Source organism: Lepus europaeus, chromosome 10 (assembly GCF_033115175.1).
Source record: "Lepus europaeus isolate LE1 chromosome 10, mLepTim1.pri, whole genome shotgun sequence".
NCBI lineage: Eukaryota > Metazoa > Chordata > Mammalia > Lagomorpha > Leporidae > Lepus > Lepus europaeus.
Window position 1 is genome coordinate 4,445,439 of NC_084836.1, and position 17,772 is coordinate 4,463,210.

Consider the following 17,772-nt stretch of genomic DNA (forward strand, 5'->3'; position numbering starts at 1 on the left):
CGTGTCACTGCCTGTCCCCTGAGGCTCCAGTGAGCGTGCACACTGCACACAAATACACGCTCACTACACACACACCCTCACTGCACACACCCTCACTGTACACACAGAGCTGCACCCGCTCACTGCCCCTCACACTCCTGCACACACACATGCTCACTGCCCCTCACACTCCTGCACACACACACTCACCACACACACTCGTTCACTGCACACACAACCTCCCTGCCCCTCAAACTCACTCCTGCTCACACACAGCCCTGCTCCACACCAGCTGCTGGAGACAGCCGCTCTCTGACATTCAGTACTGCACATGGGGACAGTGCTGAGGGCAGACGCCCGGGGGGGGGGGGGGGGCGGTTTAGGAGGCTTTGCGTGGGTGTTGATAAACGGCAGAGGTGGGGGGCACCTGAGGCACAGGGGCAGAGGAAGCTCGGCCATTTCTCTTACACGTTCCTCATTCCTATCAGAGCACACGTTTCCTACAGTTACTCATTTATCTGGGAGAGAGAGAAAGCTCCTGTCCACTGGTTCACTTCCCAGATTTCACAGTGGCCCTGGGCAGGGGCTGACGCTGGGAGCCAGGACCTCAATCCAGGTCTCCCATGGTGGTGGCGGGGACGCAGGCACTGGGGCCAGCGCTGCTCCACCCAGGGTCTGCACCAGCCGGAAGCTGGAGTCGGGAGCCGGAGCCAGGAACTGAACGCAGCCCTCCGAGGTGGGATGTGGGCGTCCCGAGCAGTGGCTTCCCCACCGGGCCAAACGCCTGCCCCGGCACAGTCTCTTCAAGGATAAGACACACACTCAGGGGAGGAAGACTGAATACTTCTAAACAAACCACGGCGAGTCCCACGGAATCCCACGTCGCGTTTCCCGGTGCTGACAAGACACCCAGCGTCTACATCCATCTATGGAAATAGCACCGGCAAGTATAGAATACCGTGAAGGCTTCGCTGCACCTGCTAACGGCCTGACGTGTCCGAACTCCAGAGGCTACTGGGCACTGTGGAAGGACAGGGGGCTGAGCAGCCAGCACCCAGCCGGGGTCAGACGGGGCCTTGCACCCGCACTGTGGTCCGAGCAGCCAGAGGAGCCCCGGTGCTCAGCCAGATCTCCCAGCAGGCGCCGAGCCAGGCGTAAACCCAGAACTGCAGCCCCGGCCCCTCCATGGGGGCTTCCTGTTCCCGCTGCTCAGCCGGAGAATGAGCCTACGTGGAGCTGTGTCAGGAGCGCCACTGCCCAAGGGACCGGCCTGGACGAAGTGCTGGCCTGAACTGCTGCTTCTCCCGCTGCAGATGGCCAGGACCTGCGGAGGCTGGCCACTGCCCTGGCCAGCACCCGGAGTGTGAGCGTCGTTAGCCTCCCACACACGGTCAGACAACACACACGTGCCCCCCGGTCATGGGCGCGCTGACAAGTTACCCCACCTGGGGAGCTGGCGGGCTCCCTGCTGAGAGCTCCCTGGTGCTAAGGCTGGGGGACACAGGACGGAGAGAACACAAGAGAAAAAGAACCCGGCCGGAGCTTGCGGAAAACGAGCCAAGTTCACGTCCAGGGAAGAAAGGAAGTGAACCCGGGCTCTGTGCTTGGCTGCACCTGGGGGTCGGGGCTGCCATGCGCTGTAGAGGCTTTCCAAGGTGGATTTATTGATTATTAACTCCCGGGTCGACAGAACACACGACCCGACAAAGGGAGAAATCCCCTTGTGCTTATTTTATGAAACTCTCTGCAAAATATTTTAGCTAAGCCAGAAACGTGTTCTGAGAATCTCCTGAGCGACTGTCTTCTAAGAGCACCTGACAGGTGGGGCGCCCTCCTGGGACCGACCGTGCCTCCCCAGTGCTCGGACGCCTTCCTGCAGGGGAGGGGGACGAGTGGCCCCTGTCATCCTTCCAGCCCGCGAGATGGCACAGAGGCCAGGCCAGACCCCAATCACCAGCCACTCCGGCCACCCCCAGTGGGAGTGTCCACCCCTCAGCGGGGCTCTGGAGGCCATCCTGGGGTCAGCACGGGGGGCTGGCTCCCGCCCGAGACTGTGGGCAGACGTAGCTGCACACACAGTTCCCAGACCTGCCCCGGAGGCTCTTCCCGCTGGACAGCAGGGAGACAGAGCGCCGCGCCCAGCAGGTCTCTGCTCCCCGAGCAGCTCAGGCCGGACCCGAGGACGGAGGGCCCGGCAGCCCTGGCTTCGGCCCCTACTGGCGAAGGCGTCCAAGTGCACGGACACAGGGGCCCAGCAAGTCATGTTCTGGCCTGCAGGGCGGCGTGCTGGCCACTCATCCGCCTTTGGGATCTGCAACAAAGAAAGCAAGCTAGCGTTGCAGCCGGTCCCCGGCCGACACTGCTGGCCGCTGAGCCCGCTGCCCTGCACACCCTGGGCGCCTAGCTGGCCCAGCCCACAGCCACGGCTTGCTCCGGCCCTCGGCGCTGGTGCTGGGCTGATGGCGCCATCCTGATCCTCCAAGCCCGGGGACCGCCCAGCCACTGGACGTGCACAGGCGTTGCCCACAGGCAAGTCCCTGACAGCGTCCATCGGCTCCCTCCGTGTAAACCAGCTCGCCTGCCAGGGTCGCCACCTCTGCCTGGAGCAGCTCTGTCCACCAGGCCCCAGGCTGCTGCCCCACGGAGCTTGCAACCGACACCTCCCACTATCCTGGGAGCCCAGGGCAGCCCTTTGGCCCCACAGGGTCTGCTGAGTCCGGGCCCCCCACGTCCTCACTCGCACGCGGCAGCCTTCTGCTGGGGAGCCTGCTGCCAGCCCGCGCCATGGCCACAGTCACATGACCATGTGGTCACACTCCCAACCCAAATCGGATCCTTGGACATCTGCCCACAGTAACACCATGGCAGCGGAGGCCCCCCTCCCGAGGGCCTGCCATGTGCTACGTGCTGTGCCACAGGCTCCTACAAGCAACCCAGAAGACCGGCAGAAGCACGGAGAGCGCACAGGCGTTCCTAGGATGCTGCATGAGGTCCCACCGGAGGAGAGGGGCGCCCACCTGGCACACACGCCCGCAGCCCGGCCGCTCACCTGGAGGCAGGCAGCAGACACGAGGTCAAGCGGGCAAACATCTGGGACACCAGCCACTGCAGCCACTGGACGTCGTCGGGGAGGTCGGGGAGCCACAGCACCAGTCTGCAGAACACCCCAACACCACCACATGTGCTTGTGCGCGTACACACCACGCAGGTGCACATGTCCACACACGTGTGCTCGGCGTGTCAGCACGAGGGAGCCCAGCAAACGTGAACACGGCGTGGCCGTCACAGCAGGGACACCGCCAGGGTTGCCCCGGTCACCCCGAATCCTGCACGGACGCGCTCCCAGGAGGTGGACACTGCCAGTTTGGGTGAGCCGAGAGTAACAGCTCACAGAAGACGAAGCCAGAGGTGAAGAGGCAACGAGAGATGGAGAATCAGGAAAGAGGGAGAGGGGGAGAGATAGGAACCACCCCAGGAGGTCAAACACCTCACGAGGGCCCCGAGAGCTGGAGAAGGAGCCATCTGGAGGCCACGCCCCAGGGCTGGCGAACGAGTGGAAGGGACTCGTGCCCAGGCCTGGCCGTGTCCGGTCCAGGTCCCACGGCATCTGCAGAGAAAGCAGAATGTGGCTGGCGCCGGAGCCCGGTGCACAACCCAGGACGGAGCCGCGTCTCCACGCCCTGGGAAAGAGCGACGTGCCCCCTGCAGGCCACCGCAGCCACGCCACAGCCCGACGCCGTGTGGACAGGCCCACGGCCCGGCGCTCACACAGCCACCGTGTGCACGTCCCCGGGAAGCCACTCGAGACCCCGCTCCAGAAATGAGCCGAGAAGCAGGAAGGTGTGAGGCCCAAGAAAGACGAGAGCAGGCAGGACCCACCCCGACGGAGCGGCACAGAGACCCCGGGCGGCGACGGGGCCAGGACCTCCCGAGGATCCCGAGGGTCAGCGCGTGCTCCCTGCAGGGGCCCCAGAGCCCAAATCCAGTCCCCTCCCTAACAAACACGGAACCTGGCCTCGAGCCACCAAGTCCCAAGGGCTCTGTGGCACCTGGGCGCCTGTGGCCTCCTCGTGCCGCCAGGCTGCTTGGTTCCACTTCCCCGACCGCCATTGCCGGCTTCTCTTGGCTCTGGTCTTGTGTACGGTCAGATCAGGACAATGCCGTCTCTCACCAAGTGCCTCCCGTTTCTCAGTACCCACCGGGGCGTCCTAACCGCAAATAACACCCAAGACCACTGCAGCTCAGAGAGGTCAGGTCACTCGCCTGAGGTCGCAAAGCTTAGAAACTGCAGGCCCCACCGGTCGGTGAGCAGGCTCGGCTCTCAGTACTGAGGTCAGAGAAGTGGAAGCAATGGCCTCCCTCGCTGGCTGGCAGCCTCCTCTAGGAGGCGCACTTCACACCCAGGGCCTGGCAGCCTCCTCTCAAGCCTGTGCCAGGGCCAGGGAGCTGTGGCAGAGAGGGGCAGACTCCGCCGTCCGGGGTCACATGGCTGGCATGGGACCGGGGGCGTCTGAGTGCGGCTGAGCTGCTGACCGCTCTGCCCCGGCGTCGGCGAGGGACGTCCACTCTGCCTCCTGCCGGCTGACAGTGGTCTTAAAGAACCAAGCTGGAACCAGAGACGGGACTGCCCCACGCTCTACCACGTTCGTGTGCTCAGAAAGACAGACCGGCTCCAGGGGCAGCAAGGACCCCACTTCCAGGCCGCCCAGCTACTCAGCTCCGTGGCCCCAGAGCCGCGACCCCACCTCTCCAGGCCTCCGTCTCCCCACAGTCACCCAAGGCCAGCACCAGCTCCTACGTCCCCAGGGGTTCCGGAGCTCCCACTGCGTGACAGATACAGGACAGCAGAGCAACTTCCGGGCCACTGCCTGGGGGCTGAGCTGCACCGGGCGGTGTGAGGCGCCACCACTACCCTACCTCCGCCAAGGGCCTGGAACCCGCACGCTGAGCCCGGGAGGAGGAGGCAGCGCGGCGGGACGCTCACCCCCGCACGGCGGCGATGGCGGACTCCACGGGCAGGGTGCAGGGCAGCATCACGTAGGACACGACCCTGACGGGCAGCAGGTTGCAGATCTTGCTCAGGTACCCACCTCTGTCCTTAATCGTTTCGTTCAGAACTGAAAGAGACAACATGGAGACAGCCCTCCCACCTGCGCCAAGAACCGATCCCTTCACCCCAGCCGCACCTGGGACTCTGCAGCTGCTGCCCCTCCACCGGGTCCCACCCTGGTCCAGGTCCCGCCCCTCTTCCTGGTCCCGCCCCCTCTTCCTGGTCCTGCCCCTCCCTGGTCCCGCCCCCTCTTCATGGTCCCGCCCCTCTTCCTGGTCCCGCCCCCTCCCTGGGGTCTCCAATCACATCGGCCTGGGCAGCTGCAGCGCGTGGGGCATCCATAGCTCAAGGTCAAGGACCTGTGTCTGGTCCACCTTTGCATTTCTACAACTGCCCGACTCAGACTCTGGTCTGTGGCTGTCGGGCTGTCCGACACCGTCCCCCGCCAGCTGGACGGCTTGCCAACGGCAGGCACTTTCCAGTCCTGAGGCGGGAGGCACTGCGGGTGGCCACACCTCCCGTGTCCTCAGGGGGTGGGGGGACAAGGACCTCTCTGGGGCCTGGAGGAGGAGGACACTGACCCAATCAGCGCAGTCCCCACCTGCTGACATCATCACCACAGAGGGGCGGGGCTTGACCTCCGGAATTTTGGGTCCACTCATCAGTGGATGGCACAGTAGAATACTGCACCACTCGAGACACGGGGGTGGGGGGACGGGGAAGGAGGCCTGGGGACAGGCGGGCAGGTGAAGCCAGCAGGCATGGCCTGAGTCCCCGAGGCAGGACCCCGGACCCCACACAAAACCACAACCACCCAGGGAAGCAGAGCGGGAAAGGCGGGGGAGGGGCCCGGGGGCGGGATGCCGGGGGCGGGGGGGGGGCTCACTGCAGTCTGCACACCTTGGTCAGGACCCTGTGGGGAGGGAGGCCTGGCAGGGAGAAGGGGTGGGTGCGAGGGGGAGGCAGCCCCGGGCCGTGTGGGTGGGAGCCGGTGTCCCCGACCGCCCCCTCCCGGGCCAGCTGGCACCTGCGGTGAGCCTGGGCGACATGGTCTGCAGCACGCCGTCGTCCCAGGGCAGGATGCTGGCACGCAGGTGCTCCAGCAGCTCGTCCCCCTCGGGCCCGGGGGACGGCTCCCGGCTGGTGCCCTCCCCGTGCGGCGCGTGGGCCTCCGGTGCCGGCTCTGTGGGGAGCAGGCTCAGACAGTGCTGGGGCCTGCTACAGATGCCTGCGGGGGACACAGACACAGCCCGTCACGCGGAGGGGGGAAGCAGGGGTCAGCGCGTCTCCCTCCGCCCCCAGCAACGCGGTGGCCAGCACCGGGGGACACCGCAGGCCGTCACTGTCTCTACAGCAGCCCGGGCAGCAGGGGCCTCGCCCGAAGCCACGCAGCTGTGAGCTGAGCTCCTGGCTCCATCTCTCGCCAGCTGTGTGCGCCCCACCTCCACATCTGGGTTCCGAGGTTGGAAGGCAAAGAGGAGAGTTAACCAAGAACAGCTGAACCAGTGGTCAAGCCTGAGCCAGGTGCCTCACGGCAGGCCCGGAGGCAGCCCAGCCACGGCCACCACGGCCATCATCTGCGCTGTTCAGCTGAAGATTCAGAAGCAGAGAGGGTTAGAGATTTGCCCGAAGTCACACAGCTGGGCCGCGGCAGAGCCAGGATTGGAATCTAGGACTGATGTCAACGGGGCTGGCGTTGGGCCACAGCAGGTTCAGCTGCAGCCTGTGACGCCAGCATCCCCCGTGGGCGCCGGTTGCATCCCAGCTGCTCCACTTCTGATCCAGCTCCCTGCTGTGGCCTGGGAAAGCAGTGGAGGATGGCCCAGAGCTTGGGCCTCTGCACCCATGTGGGAGACCCAGAAGAAGCTCCTGGCTCCTGGCTTCAGCCTGGCCCAGTCTTGGCTGTGTGGTCATCTGGGGAGTAAACCAGCGAATGGAGGATCTCTCTCTCCCTCTCTCTCTCTCTCTCTCCCCCCCCCCTCTCTGTCTTTCCTTCTGTCTGTAACTCCGCCTTTCAAATAAACAATAAAATATTAACCTTCCCAGCGAGTCAAGGAGACCACACGGCCGTGTCTCACAGGACTTGCCTGCCGGGCTGGGGCACGGGCACCTCCGCGGTACCGGGCTCAGCCCTGGCTTCTGGCCTCAGCTCAGAAAGCCCAGGGACACTGCTCGAGGCCAGCACCTCGGCCGTCACACTTCTGCTCCCCCCGGACCTCTCCGAGCCTCTGGCAGACCCAGGCTGTCCCCAGGGAGACACGGTTTCCCCCAGGTACATCCGACGGCAGCACGGCAGCTGTCCGGCCAGACCCACCCCTGCTGACGGCCTTGCCCCGGCCCCAGCTGCTGAGCCGGAGCTGGGCCTTCATCATGAGTCTTCCTCTTCCCGCATCGGTCATTGGGTCCCTTCTTCTTCTTCTTCTTCTTTTTTTTTTTTTTTTTTTACTTATTTTATTTACTTGGAATTCCGAATGAGAGAGATCGAACCTTCCATCTGCTTGTTCACTCCCCACATGGCCACAGTGGCTAGGGCTGGGCCAAGCCAAACCCAGGAGCTCTATCTGGGTCTCCACCATGGGTGCAGGAGCCCAAGGACTTGGCACTTTTTTTTTTTTTTTTTTGACAGGCAGAGTGGATAGTGAGAGAGAAGGAGAGAGAGAGAAAGGTCTTCCTTTTTACCATTGGTTCACCCTCCAATGGCTGCTGCGGCCGGCGCACTGCGGCCGGCACATCGTGCCGATCCGAAGCCAGGAGCCAGGTGCTTCTCCTGGTCTCCCATGCGGGTGCAGGGCCCAAGGACTTGGGCCATCCTCCACTGCCTTCCCGGGCCATAGCAGAGAGCTGGCCTGGAAGAGGGGCAACTGGGATAGAATCCAGTGCCCCAACCGGGACTAGAACCCGGTGTGCCTGTGCCGCAAGGCAGAGGATTAGCCTGTTGAGCCACGGCGCCAGCCATTTCAGCCACGGCACCGCTGGCACATCTGCTGCTTTCCCGGGCCATTAGCAGGGAGCTGGGTCAGAAGTGGAGCAGCTGGGACTAGAACCGGTACCAGATGGGATGCCGGAAGTGCAGCCGCCGGCGGCTTCACCCACTGTGCCACAGCGCCGGCCCCCTGGGGCCCTTCTAATCGTTTCCTCCTCACTCCCTGGCCGCCTCCCGGCCTCCTGGCCGCCGGTCTCACCGTCTGCTCTGCCGCTGCAGGGCCACTCAAGCTCTCTGCTCACCCCCACGCCTGCTCCAGGACCCTCAGTGGCTCCCTACCCCCACCACATCCAAAGGCCCGGCTGCCCCTCCGTGCCCCTGGCCACTGACCCTGCCCGCTCTTCTCCATCCAGCTTGGTGCCCCCGCCCCAGGCCAGCTCCACAGGGCTGCACCGTGGCCTCTCTGTGGCCTGCAGGCCACACCTCCAAGGGCCCCGGGCCTGGTCCCTGGTGTAGATTCGCACCCTCCAAGCTCTACTTCCCCAGGCCTGGGTGAGCCCCGGGACGACCCATGAGCGCGCCCCCCGCCCTTACTTCCGCTCGCTGCTCCCCCAAGGCCGGCAAGGGCCATGTTCCGGGCTCACTGCAGCGTCCCAGCACACAGCCATTTGTGTAGCACCCAGAATGGCGGAAGGGACCCCTTCTGAGTAGAGAAGTGTGCACTGTCCTTCTAAACGCACTGTCTCCTTGGCCTTGGCCACGGCTCGTTCGGAGGATCCACACGCGGGCTTACGAGCTCCCAACACGTCCACTATTCGGTTCATCTGAACACTTCTGCGGCCCGAGGCCCATGGCCCCGGGCCAGGACGTGAAGCCAGGAACCGGCCTGGCAAGCACAGACCAGTGCAGCCAGCGTGGCCTGCACCGGTGGGAGACAGCCACTCTGCACAGGCTGCCAGGAGGCACACATAGCTCCCGTTCTCCACGAAGCTACCCCCGGCTCGGGGACCCGCAGGCCCAGACGTACCGTTCTCTTCCAGGAACCTGAATGCGTCCAGGTACCCGCGAACGCATATCTCTCCCAGCACCTGCAAGCAAACCAGCAGCAGCGGTCACGAAGCCGCCACCCCGACGCCTCTGCTCCCACAGACGCAGCTCAACAACCCCGGCTCCCAGCGTGCCCGAGCCCGGCACAGCTCCTGGAGGCTGAGCCGAAGGCGCCACGCCCGGGAGCTTCCCTGGGGACAAGGCTGCAGCGTCACCGCCCACGGGGACACAGCAGGCACCCCAGCTCCACCATGGCACTTGTTTCTCTGGGCTTCCGCGGTCCTGGCTCGAGCCTGCGCCCTAGCAAAGGTCAAGGCCGTTGGCGCTGTCATTGGGCCACCATGGCTGCCTCCTCTCTCCAGCTGTGCGCGTGCCCGCAGGACGCCCGGCCTGGACCTTTCTCCCAGAGCTCGGGCTGTGGGTGTGCACCGTGTGCTCCAGTGGGAAGGCGTTTGTATGAGTCCCCGTCTCTCCCCAGGGCTCCATCAGCAGGGAGGCCACCATTGCCAAGCTTTGCTCAGGGCGCTCCATCCACGGCCAGGTCTGCTCTGTCGGTCTGTGGGGCGAGCAGCTGGAGCTCCAGGCAGGCCGGGCAGTTGGAGGGCCCCTCCCCCGCCGCCCACTCACCTTGACGTCCGGGGGGAAGATCGCTCGGGTCATGAGGTAGACGTTGCCCAGGCAGAGGCGCAGGCTGAGGTTGGTGATGTTCACGTGCAGGAAGTTGGTGGACTTGACTTTGGGACAGATGTCATGCTCCCCGTAGAAGGGGGACACCGTGATGGTCGTCCTGGCGTCGATGGAGGGGATGTTGTCACTCGCCCCTCCGTCCATGTATCGCTTAAGGAAGGGAAAACAGGGCGGCACTGCCTGGAGGAAGCCCAGGGCCGGCAGCCACGGCAGGACACCTGCTCTGAAGTCAGTCTTGCAACACTTCCCTCCTGGGGCGTGCCTGGGTCAGGCCAGGCTCTGCGCTGGTAGCCAGGGTTGCTGGGTACTGCTGCACAGGGCGTGCACTGCGTAAGAGGGCCTGGCCACGAGGCACCGCAGACTGAAGTCCAGCCTGTATCTGACGGCCAGGGGGGTGCCCGTGGGTGTGCTCATGCAAGGTGACGAAGGGACCAGGTCTGTGCCCGCAGACTGAGCATGATGTGGACAGAGACGGCCCTGGGGTCAAATCCAGACCCCGACCCGCTGCTGCTTGGGGACCTGGGGTAAGATATTTAACCTGTGAGTCGGTTTCCTTCAACTTCTTGTAAATGAGCACCTTGAGGGACTAAGTCAGAGTTAGAGAGAGAGAGAGAGAGAGAGTCTTCCATCCACTGGTTTCCTCCCCAAGTGGCTGCAACAGCCGGAGCTGGGCCTGGTCGAAGCCAGGAGCAAGGAGCTTCTTCCCGGTGTCCCACTCGGGTGCAGGGCCCAAGCACTTGGGCCATCTTCCACTGCTTTCCCAGGGCATAGCAGAGAGCTGGATCGGAAGTGGAACAGCTGGGACTGGAACCGGTACCCATATGGGATGCCGGCACTGCAGGCAGCGGCTTTACGCGCTATGCCACAGCGCCAGCCCCCTTTAAGGGACTTTTGAGATGGAAACAAAACAATGAACATGGCACCTAGCGCTGTGGCATAGCGGGTTTAGACACTGCCTGTGACACCAGCATCCCACAGGGGCACCGGTCTGAGTGCCTGCTGCTCCACTTCCGATCCAGCTCCCTGCTAAAGGCCTGGGAAAGCAGCGGAGGATGCCCAAGTGCCTGTACCCCTGCACCCACATGGGAGGCTCAGATAAAGCTCCTGGTTCCTGGCTTTGGCCTGGCTCAGCGCTGGCCATTGCAACTATTTAGGGAATGAACCAGCAGAGGGAAGCTCGCTCTCTCTGCCCACCTGGAACTCTGCCTTTCAAATAAATAAAGAAATTTTAGAGCGAGAGCCAGAGGTGTGCAAAGCGGCCCAGCTCTTACCAGTACGGCGGACATGCAGGTCTCGAATTGCCTGGGGCGACCACAGACCGCTGAGGCCTCCTCTGTAGACAGGGCTGGCAGCGTGCCTGGCAGAGCGGCTCTGGGCAACCGAGGCATTGCCACGCGAGGCTGGTGCTGCTGCGTCCCGCAAGCCGTGAGCGCCTCGGTGCTGTCCTCCCGCCACGAGCCACGGGCAGCTCTCGCCACAGGCAGCTCTCGCCACGGCAGCTCGGCACCACGACCAGTGGGGGCACAGGGTTCTTTGGGCCATGGGACGTGGAGCAGGCTCCCTCGCCTCCTTCCACCAGATGCCGGGGCACGCCCTCGGGGACCCCCCCACCTTGTGCCGGCGAGCCCTGGGCAGAGCCAGCACCTCGTGCCTCAGTTCCACGCCCCTGCCCTTGCCACCCCAGCACAGCTTGGCGGGCACACGGATCTGCTGAACGCGGCTGAATCCCCACACTGTGTGGCCACACCACGGCTACAGAGGACCCAGCAGGACCCAGCAGGGACTGAGACCCTAGCCAGGAGAAAAGCCAGAATCGGCCCGGGTCGTGAGACTCACAGGTCCCTCCGGTGGGTGCCGGGGAAGATACGACGCGCACAGGATGCCACAGGCAGGACGGGGGCAGAGGACAATGTCCGAATCCCAAACATGCTTCAGCCACTCACGGCCGGACCCGCGATGCACCCTGTGGACCCCCCCGCACTGTCCTGCTGTGAGCTAAGACACACCCACCTGGAGTGGGCAGCAGCGGGTGGCTGGAGCCCCAGTTCCCAGAGCAACCTGTCTCCACTCCCCCGGCAGGCACAGGGCGACTAAGCCCCTCTCCCTGACTCCATTCCCCCGGCAGGCACAGGGCGACTAAGCCCCTCTCCCTGACTCCACTCCCCCGGCAGGCACAGGGCGACTAAGCCCCTCTCCCTGTCTCCATTCCCCCCGCAGGCACAGGGCAACTAAGCCCATCTCCCTCCCACGGAGAGGACTCAGGGAGGCGAGGTGGAGCGGGACCTGGCTCCTAACAGGTGTCTCCCCGCACCTGTGCCCTCTGCACCTGACCCTGCCTATGCCACCTGCATGACGCCGTCAGCTACACTGCTGCTGCTCTCACGAGTTCCAGAACAGCCCTAAGAGGCTAGAACCTCGGAGCCCAGACCCGCTGGTGTCGGGCCAGCCTTGCAGCTTGGTGGCAGGAGCCGGCAAGGGTGCGCTGGAAAGGCAGGACACGCCCTACCTCCCCTGAGAACAGCCCGGCCTCTCGAGGGGCAGACGGGGAGGTGCTCCTGGGTGGTTCGGGGCAGACCGAGCGAGCCGGCCGCTTCACCTGCCGACAGCGAGCCCCGAACTGCCCAGGGGTAAACCTGGCTGCCCGGGCAGCCGGGCGTGGGCCCAGCTGAGGATTCTCTGTCTGAAAGGCCGAGCGGCACCAGGCGTGCGGCGTGGGGCGTGGGGCGTGGGGCTGGGTGCCGCGGCCGAGTGAGTGCAAGGAGAGCGCCCCCCGCCCAGCCCAGCTGCCACACCTACCTCGCCCCTGAAGGCAGGAGGGATGAGGCCAGAGTAGAAGGGGATGAAGCAGGAACAGAGCAGGGCCTGCGAAGACCCAAGGTTGTGAGGCCGGGGCCGGACGCGCTCCCTCCCCTGGGCCTCCGCGCCCCTGCTCACAGGACAAGCCCCCCAGTGCCCACTGAGCGGGGAACCCACGCGGCACCGGTACTTCAGGTCCTTCCTATCTGCAAGGGGTCTTCAACAAATTCAGAAAAACCCGAGGCAGAAGAAATCTGCCCCTGGACCCCCACGAGCTTCAACTCTGTCCCTGCTCCCACGGGACCGCGTGGGGTCCCTGCAAACAGGACCCAGAGGGGTCCACTCGCGGCCACAGGGGGAGCTTGGTGCTTCTCCCCACCTCACGTTCCCTGGAATCTGTGGGGCTGGTGGGCCACAGACACACAGACAGACAGAAAGACACACAGACACACACAGAGACAGACACACACATACAGACACACAAAGACACAGACTCACACACACACAGACAGACACTCAGACACACACAGACATATAGACATACACAGAGACAGACACATACAGACACACACAGACACACACACAGACACACACAGACATATAGACATACACAGAGACAGACAAACACAGAGACACACACAGACACACACAGACACAGACATATAGAAACACACAGACACACACACACAGAGACAGAAACACAGACACACACAGAAGCACACATAGAAACACACACAGAAGCACACATACAGACACACACACTCAGACACACACACACACACCCTCCTCTGCGGGGTCTGAGAGTCTAAGCCTCTAAAAGCTCCTGGGACCACACTGCTGCAGCTGGGGACGGACAGGTGCCAGCTATTGAGAAGAACCTTCCAGAAACAAGACGAGACAGAGCCCGAAGCCGGCTGCGGAGCCGCGGGCCCTGCTCACCAGGTGGCTGCCTGGCACAGACCTGTGCTCAGTAAGATGGCGTCATGGTGCCAGACGCCCCCTGGGGACACCAGCCACGTGACGTCCCAGAGCCGCTCCCCGTGCTACACTGAGAACAGAGGAGAACGTGACCCCGAGAAGCGATCTGGTCCCGGAGCACGGAGGGTGCAGAGGGGAGGGACACACAGGGTCAGACGTGGGAGCCAGCGCTGGACGGAGCGTGGGGTTATTTGTAGAACCGCCCTGGGACCAGATCTCTGAGCGCACAGAGCTGTGCGTCCCCGGGGCTTCCCGTCAACGCCCAGACAGGCAGGCTACTCACGTCCACAACCTCCTCCTTGGAGTGGAAGTCGGACACCAGCACGTTCTCCCCGTCCGACACCCTGGTGAGCGAGATGCTCACTCTGCCCGAGACGATCTGGTGCACGTTGGCCGGCAGGTAGAGCTGGAGTTGGTTTCGGATGTACCTGCCCAGGTTGAAGGATGGATGCAGGATACCAATGTTCCGGCGCCTGGCCTCCCGGGCCATGTCCATGAGGACCTGCAGAATCTTGTCTGCGGGCGGGAGAGGAAGAGAGGTACTGCAGGGGGCTCGGAGCCCCGCCACAGCCAGGCAGCTGCCGACGCTCTACTGGACCTGTGCCGACCTGCTCACCGTATGTGGCCACCGAGTCCCTGACAGGTGGCTGGTCTGAATGAAGACGTGTGAAATACGGGGCTGGCATTGCAGGGCAGTGGGGGAATCCACCAGGGCGCCGGCATCCCATGTTAGCGCCGGTTCGAGTCCCACCTGCCCCACTTCTGATCCAGCTCCCTCCAAATGTGCCTGGGAGAGCAGTGGAAAATGGTCCAAGCACTTAGAACCCGCCACCCATGTGGGAGACTGGGATGGAGCTCCAGGTACCAGCTTCAGCCTGGCCCAAGTCCATCCATTGTGGCCATTTGGGGAGTGAACAAGTGGATAGAAGATCTCTCTCTCTCTCTCTCTCTCTCTCTTCTCTCTCCCTCCCTCCACCTCTCTATTTAACTCTGCCTTTCAAATAATTAAATAAATCTTTACAAAGAAAAGAATCAGCAGAAGAAGCCCCTGAGACTTCTCATTTAAAAAAAAAAAAAAAAAGACCTGGCTGGCATTGTGGCATAGTGAGTAAAGGCACTGCCTACAATCAATGCTCTCATCCCATATGGGCACCGGTTCAAGTCCCAGCCACTCCACCACCAATCCAGCTCCCTGCTAATGGCCTGAGAAAAGCAGCAGCAGATGGTCCAAGTGCTTGGGCTCCTGCCACCACCTTGGGCTGCTGAGAGACCTGGGAGAAGCTCCTGGCTTCTGGCTTTGGCCTGGCCCACCCCTGGCTCTTGCAGACATTTGGGGAGCGAACCAGTGGATGGAAGACCTCTTTTTCTCTGTCTCCCTCTCTGTGACTCTGACTTTCAAATAAAGAAAGAAATCTTTTAAAGTGGGAGAAACATACCGGATTTCAAAGGCTCAATATGGATGAAATCTCTTGTTCATAATGGTTTATATTAGATCCATGCCAAAAGTGTAACATTTTGGATAGAGAGGGCTCAGTGAAATCAATTTCTCCTGCATCTTGGGCTTTTTTCACAGTGTAATCCGCATATGTGGAATGACACACATGGCTTGTGGATTTCTCTGGTCGCACAGCCGCCCATTTCCTGGGCCCAGGGGAGCCCTCCCCACCTCCACGCCCCCACCAAAGCAGAGGCCAGGAACCCAGCAGCACCAGAGCTTCGGCACAGGTCATCCCAACCCTGTAGGACCCCACAGAAGGAACCTGGACCTGTGTTTGAATCCTCTGTCCACCTCTCACCAACAGAGACCACAGAAAGCCACCTCACCGCCTGTTTAACGTAGGACAAGATTCACCCGACATCCGGGGACACAGAGGATCAGGTAAAATTCCGTGTGTAAGGGATTCGACCAAGGCAAGTCCTAGAAATAACTCGTGCCCTACGGAGCGTGACTAGGGGGCCGGCACCGACCCCCCGCGCCAGCCTGCTCCCCTCTGGCTGATCTGCACTGCCCTGGCGTGAAGGACCACCCCTCCCAGCCCAAAACCCCGCCAGCTACGAATCCTGGGACACACGCAGTCGGACAGACCCCGGTCCAACCTGATCCATCTAGGACTTGCTTCACGAGTCCCCACTGTTCCCCCCACCTCCGCTAAGCCTGGCCAGCACGGATGGAGGCCTCTGTCCGTCTCTCCTGACACAGCAGCCTGGGCTCGGAACCTGGGAAACGCTGCTCATAGCTCCCTGGGAGGCAGAGGGCTCAAGCAGGACCTTGGGGTCCCTGCAACACAGAGGGTGGCTCGTGACAACACGTCTAGATCCACTTTCCAGGGGCTTTGAGGTCCCTGAGGTTCCCCTCGTCCACAGACCACAGCCCCCAGGCTGCACCTGCTGGGTGCTCAGTTAGGAGCCCCACCCCCACCCCCGCCACCCAAAGCTGGAGGCAACGGCTTGCCTTCCAGGCTCCGGGGGTCAGTGCAGGTTAATCTCACCCCGATTAAACATTCCTCCCTGTGGATGCCCACGGGCCACCTGGGGACACAGGCGCTGACTTTTATCATTGCTAACGCCACGGTGTGCAGATGGTCAGCAGGCCAGTCTTATCCTCCCAGGAGGCCACACTTCCTGCCCTTTGCTCCTCTCCCCGGCTGGGGAGGGCAGACAGATGGGCAGGCGGACAGATGGGCAGGCAGCCAGGAAGGCCTCTCTCCTAATCCCCAAATCCGTCAGCCCAGGGTCTGCTCATCCATCCGGCCCAATGGCAGGGCTTCCTGTCCTGGAAGGGGCTTCCCCACTCACCCCCTGCCGGCACTGGCCAGCAGAGCAAAGAGTAAATTGTTCTGGAGCCCAGACAAACAGGGGCTGACAAAGGGCATTCTTCCCACGTGGGGACAGCTCCATGATGCCACCTGCCCGAGGCACTGCCCCTGGCTCAGAACCCACCGCCTGTGGCACACTGGCAACCCGGAGGGATGCCACACCCTCGGAGTTGGGTCTTGGCGAGACACAAAGCCCCTGTGTCCCTCTGGCCAGCACTCCAAGGGACAAACGGATTCCACCCCACAGCATCTCACTTCCAGCGGCCCTGCACCAGGCCGTTAAAGGAGAGGGAAGACAGAGAGAGGAGATGAGGGCGTGATGCCCAGGGGTCCACTCCAGCCCCCCAGGAAGTCTCCCCAACACTGGGGAGGGAAGGAGACACTTTCCCATCCCACCCCTATCCCCAGCGCTACGCCGAACCTGCTGGAGGACCCCAGGTCACCCCCGAGAGGCTACGCAGAGCCCAGAGGGGCAGTGGCTCCTGTCCCTGGGTCTCCTAGGTGGGACACGGGCCAGGGTCTCCCTGTACTCAGACCCCCAAAACCCCACCCTCCGCAAACAGGCTCTTGTGTAGCTCTGACCGTGGGTCGCCCAGGGCAAACCCGGATCCCCAGTCCCAGGAGGACACCCTTGGTGCCCGGGCGCTGGGGCAGAGGGCCCCGGGCTCCGGAAGCCTCCACGCCCGCCGGGTCCCCGTGGGCGCCCACGCCCAGCCGAGCAGCGCCTCGGGCGCGCGCTCTGCCCGCGAGTAGCCGGCCCTGGGGCGGGCACCTCAGGACGCACCCCGCGACCCCCGGGGACCCCGCACGCACCCAGCGGCATCCCGCAGAGGAAAGCGACACAGTGCAGCGCCCCGGCGGAGCAGCCCAGGAGCATGCGCGCGTCTCGGAGGAGGTGCGGGGCGTGCTCGCTCAGACAACGGGTCGCCCCGACGTGATAGAAGCCCATGAAGCCGCAGCCCGCGAAGGACAGGCTCCAGCCGCGCTCCGGGTCGTACATGGCGGCGCGGGGCTGCACGGGACGAAGATGAGAGGCACCGCAGCGCCCCGCGCCCACTCCGGCTCTGAGCGCGCAACCGAGCGGCCGCTCAGCTAGCCCTGCGTGACGTCACTGGGCCCGCCCCCGCCGATGCAAATGAGCCGACGGGCTGCCCAATGGGCGGGCGGGATGCCTTCTCCCTCCCTCCCTTCCTCCGGGGGCGTGGCGAGAGGCGGGGCCCGCGAAGGGCGCTGCCCGGGGGCGCCGCGGACCCGGGAGAGCGCGCCGCAAACTCCCGGTGGCGCCGGCTGTTTACCTCTTTGCCCTCCAATCCCGGGCTGAGGTCGCAGTCGGTGCCCACCTAGGTCCTTCGCATAACCCCGACCCGTGCCCGTTTCCTCGTGCGGCGCGGGCAGCCGGGGCGGCGCGTCTTTGCCGGCTTTTCTCGCGTGATGCTTTTCAGTTCCGGCCGAGGGCGAGGGAGTTTTCCTGGAAGGGCCGGGACCTGAAGTTGTTC

General features: G+C 63.6%; 1 protein-coding gene across 2 annotated transcripts; it reads right to left on the reverse strand.

Annotated features, from left to right (window-relative positions):
* Positions 1-355: 355 nt before the first annotated feature.
* On the reverse strand, positions 356-17,466 carry LOC133768281 (1-acylglycerol-3-phosphate O-acyltransferase PNPLA3-like). Of its 2 annotated transcripts, XM_062202723.1 has the most exons (9): positions 17,090-17,466; positions 13,744-13,976; positions 12,483-12,548; positions 9,627-9,836; positions 8,980-9,040; positions 6,057-6,257; positions 4,964-5,096; positions 3,029-3,133; positions 356-2,290 (listed from the first exon to the last, which is right to left on the reverse strand). In XM_062202723.1, exons 1-9 carry the CDS (start codon positions 17,274-17,276, stop codon positions 2,239-2,241), a joined length of 1,248 nt encoding a protein of 415 aa, XP_062058707.1. In that variant the 5' UTR covers positions 17,277-17,466; the 3' UTR covers positions 356-2,238. The 2 variants fall into 2 exon arrangements, with proteins under 2 accessions (XP_062058707.1, XP_062058709.1); XM_062202725.1 differs by lacking the exon at positions 12,483-12,548.
* Positions 17,467-17,772: the final 306 nt, after the last annotated feature.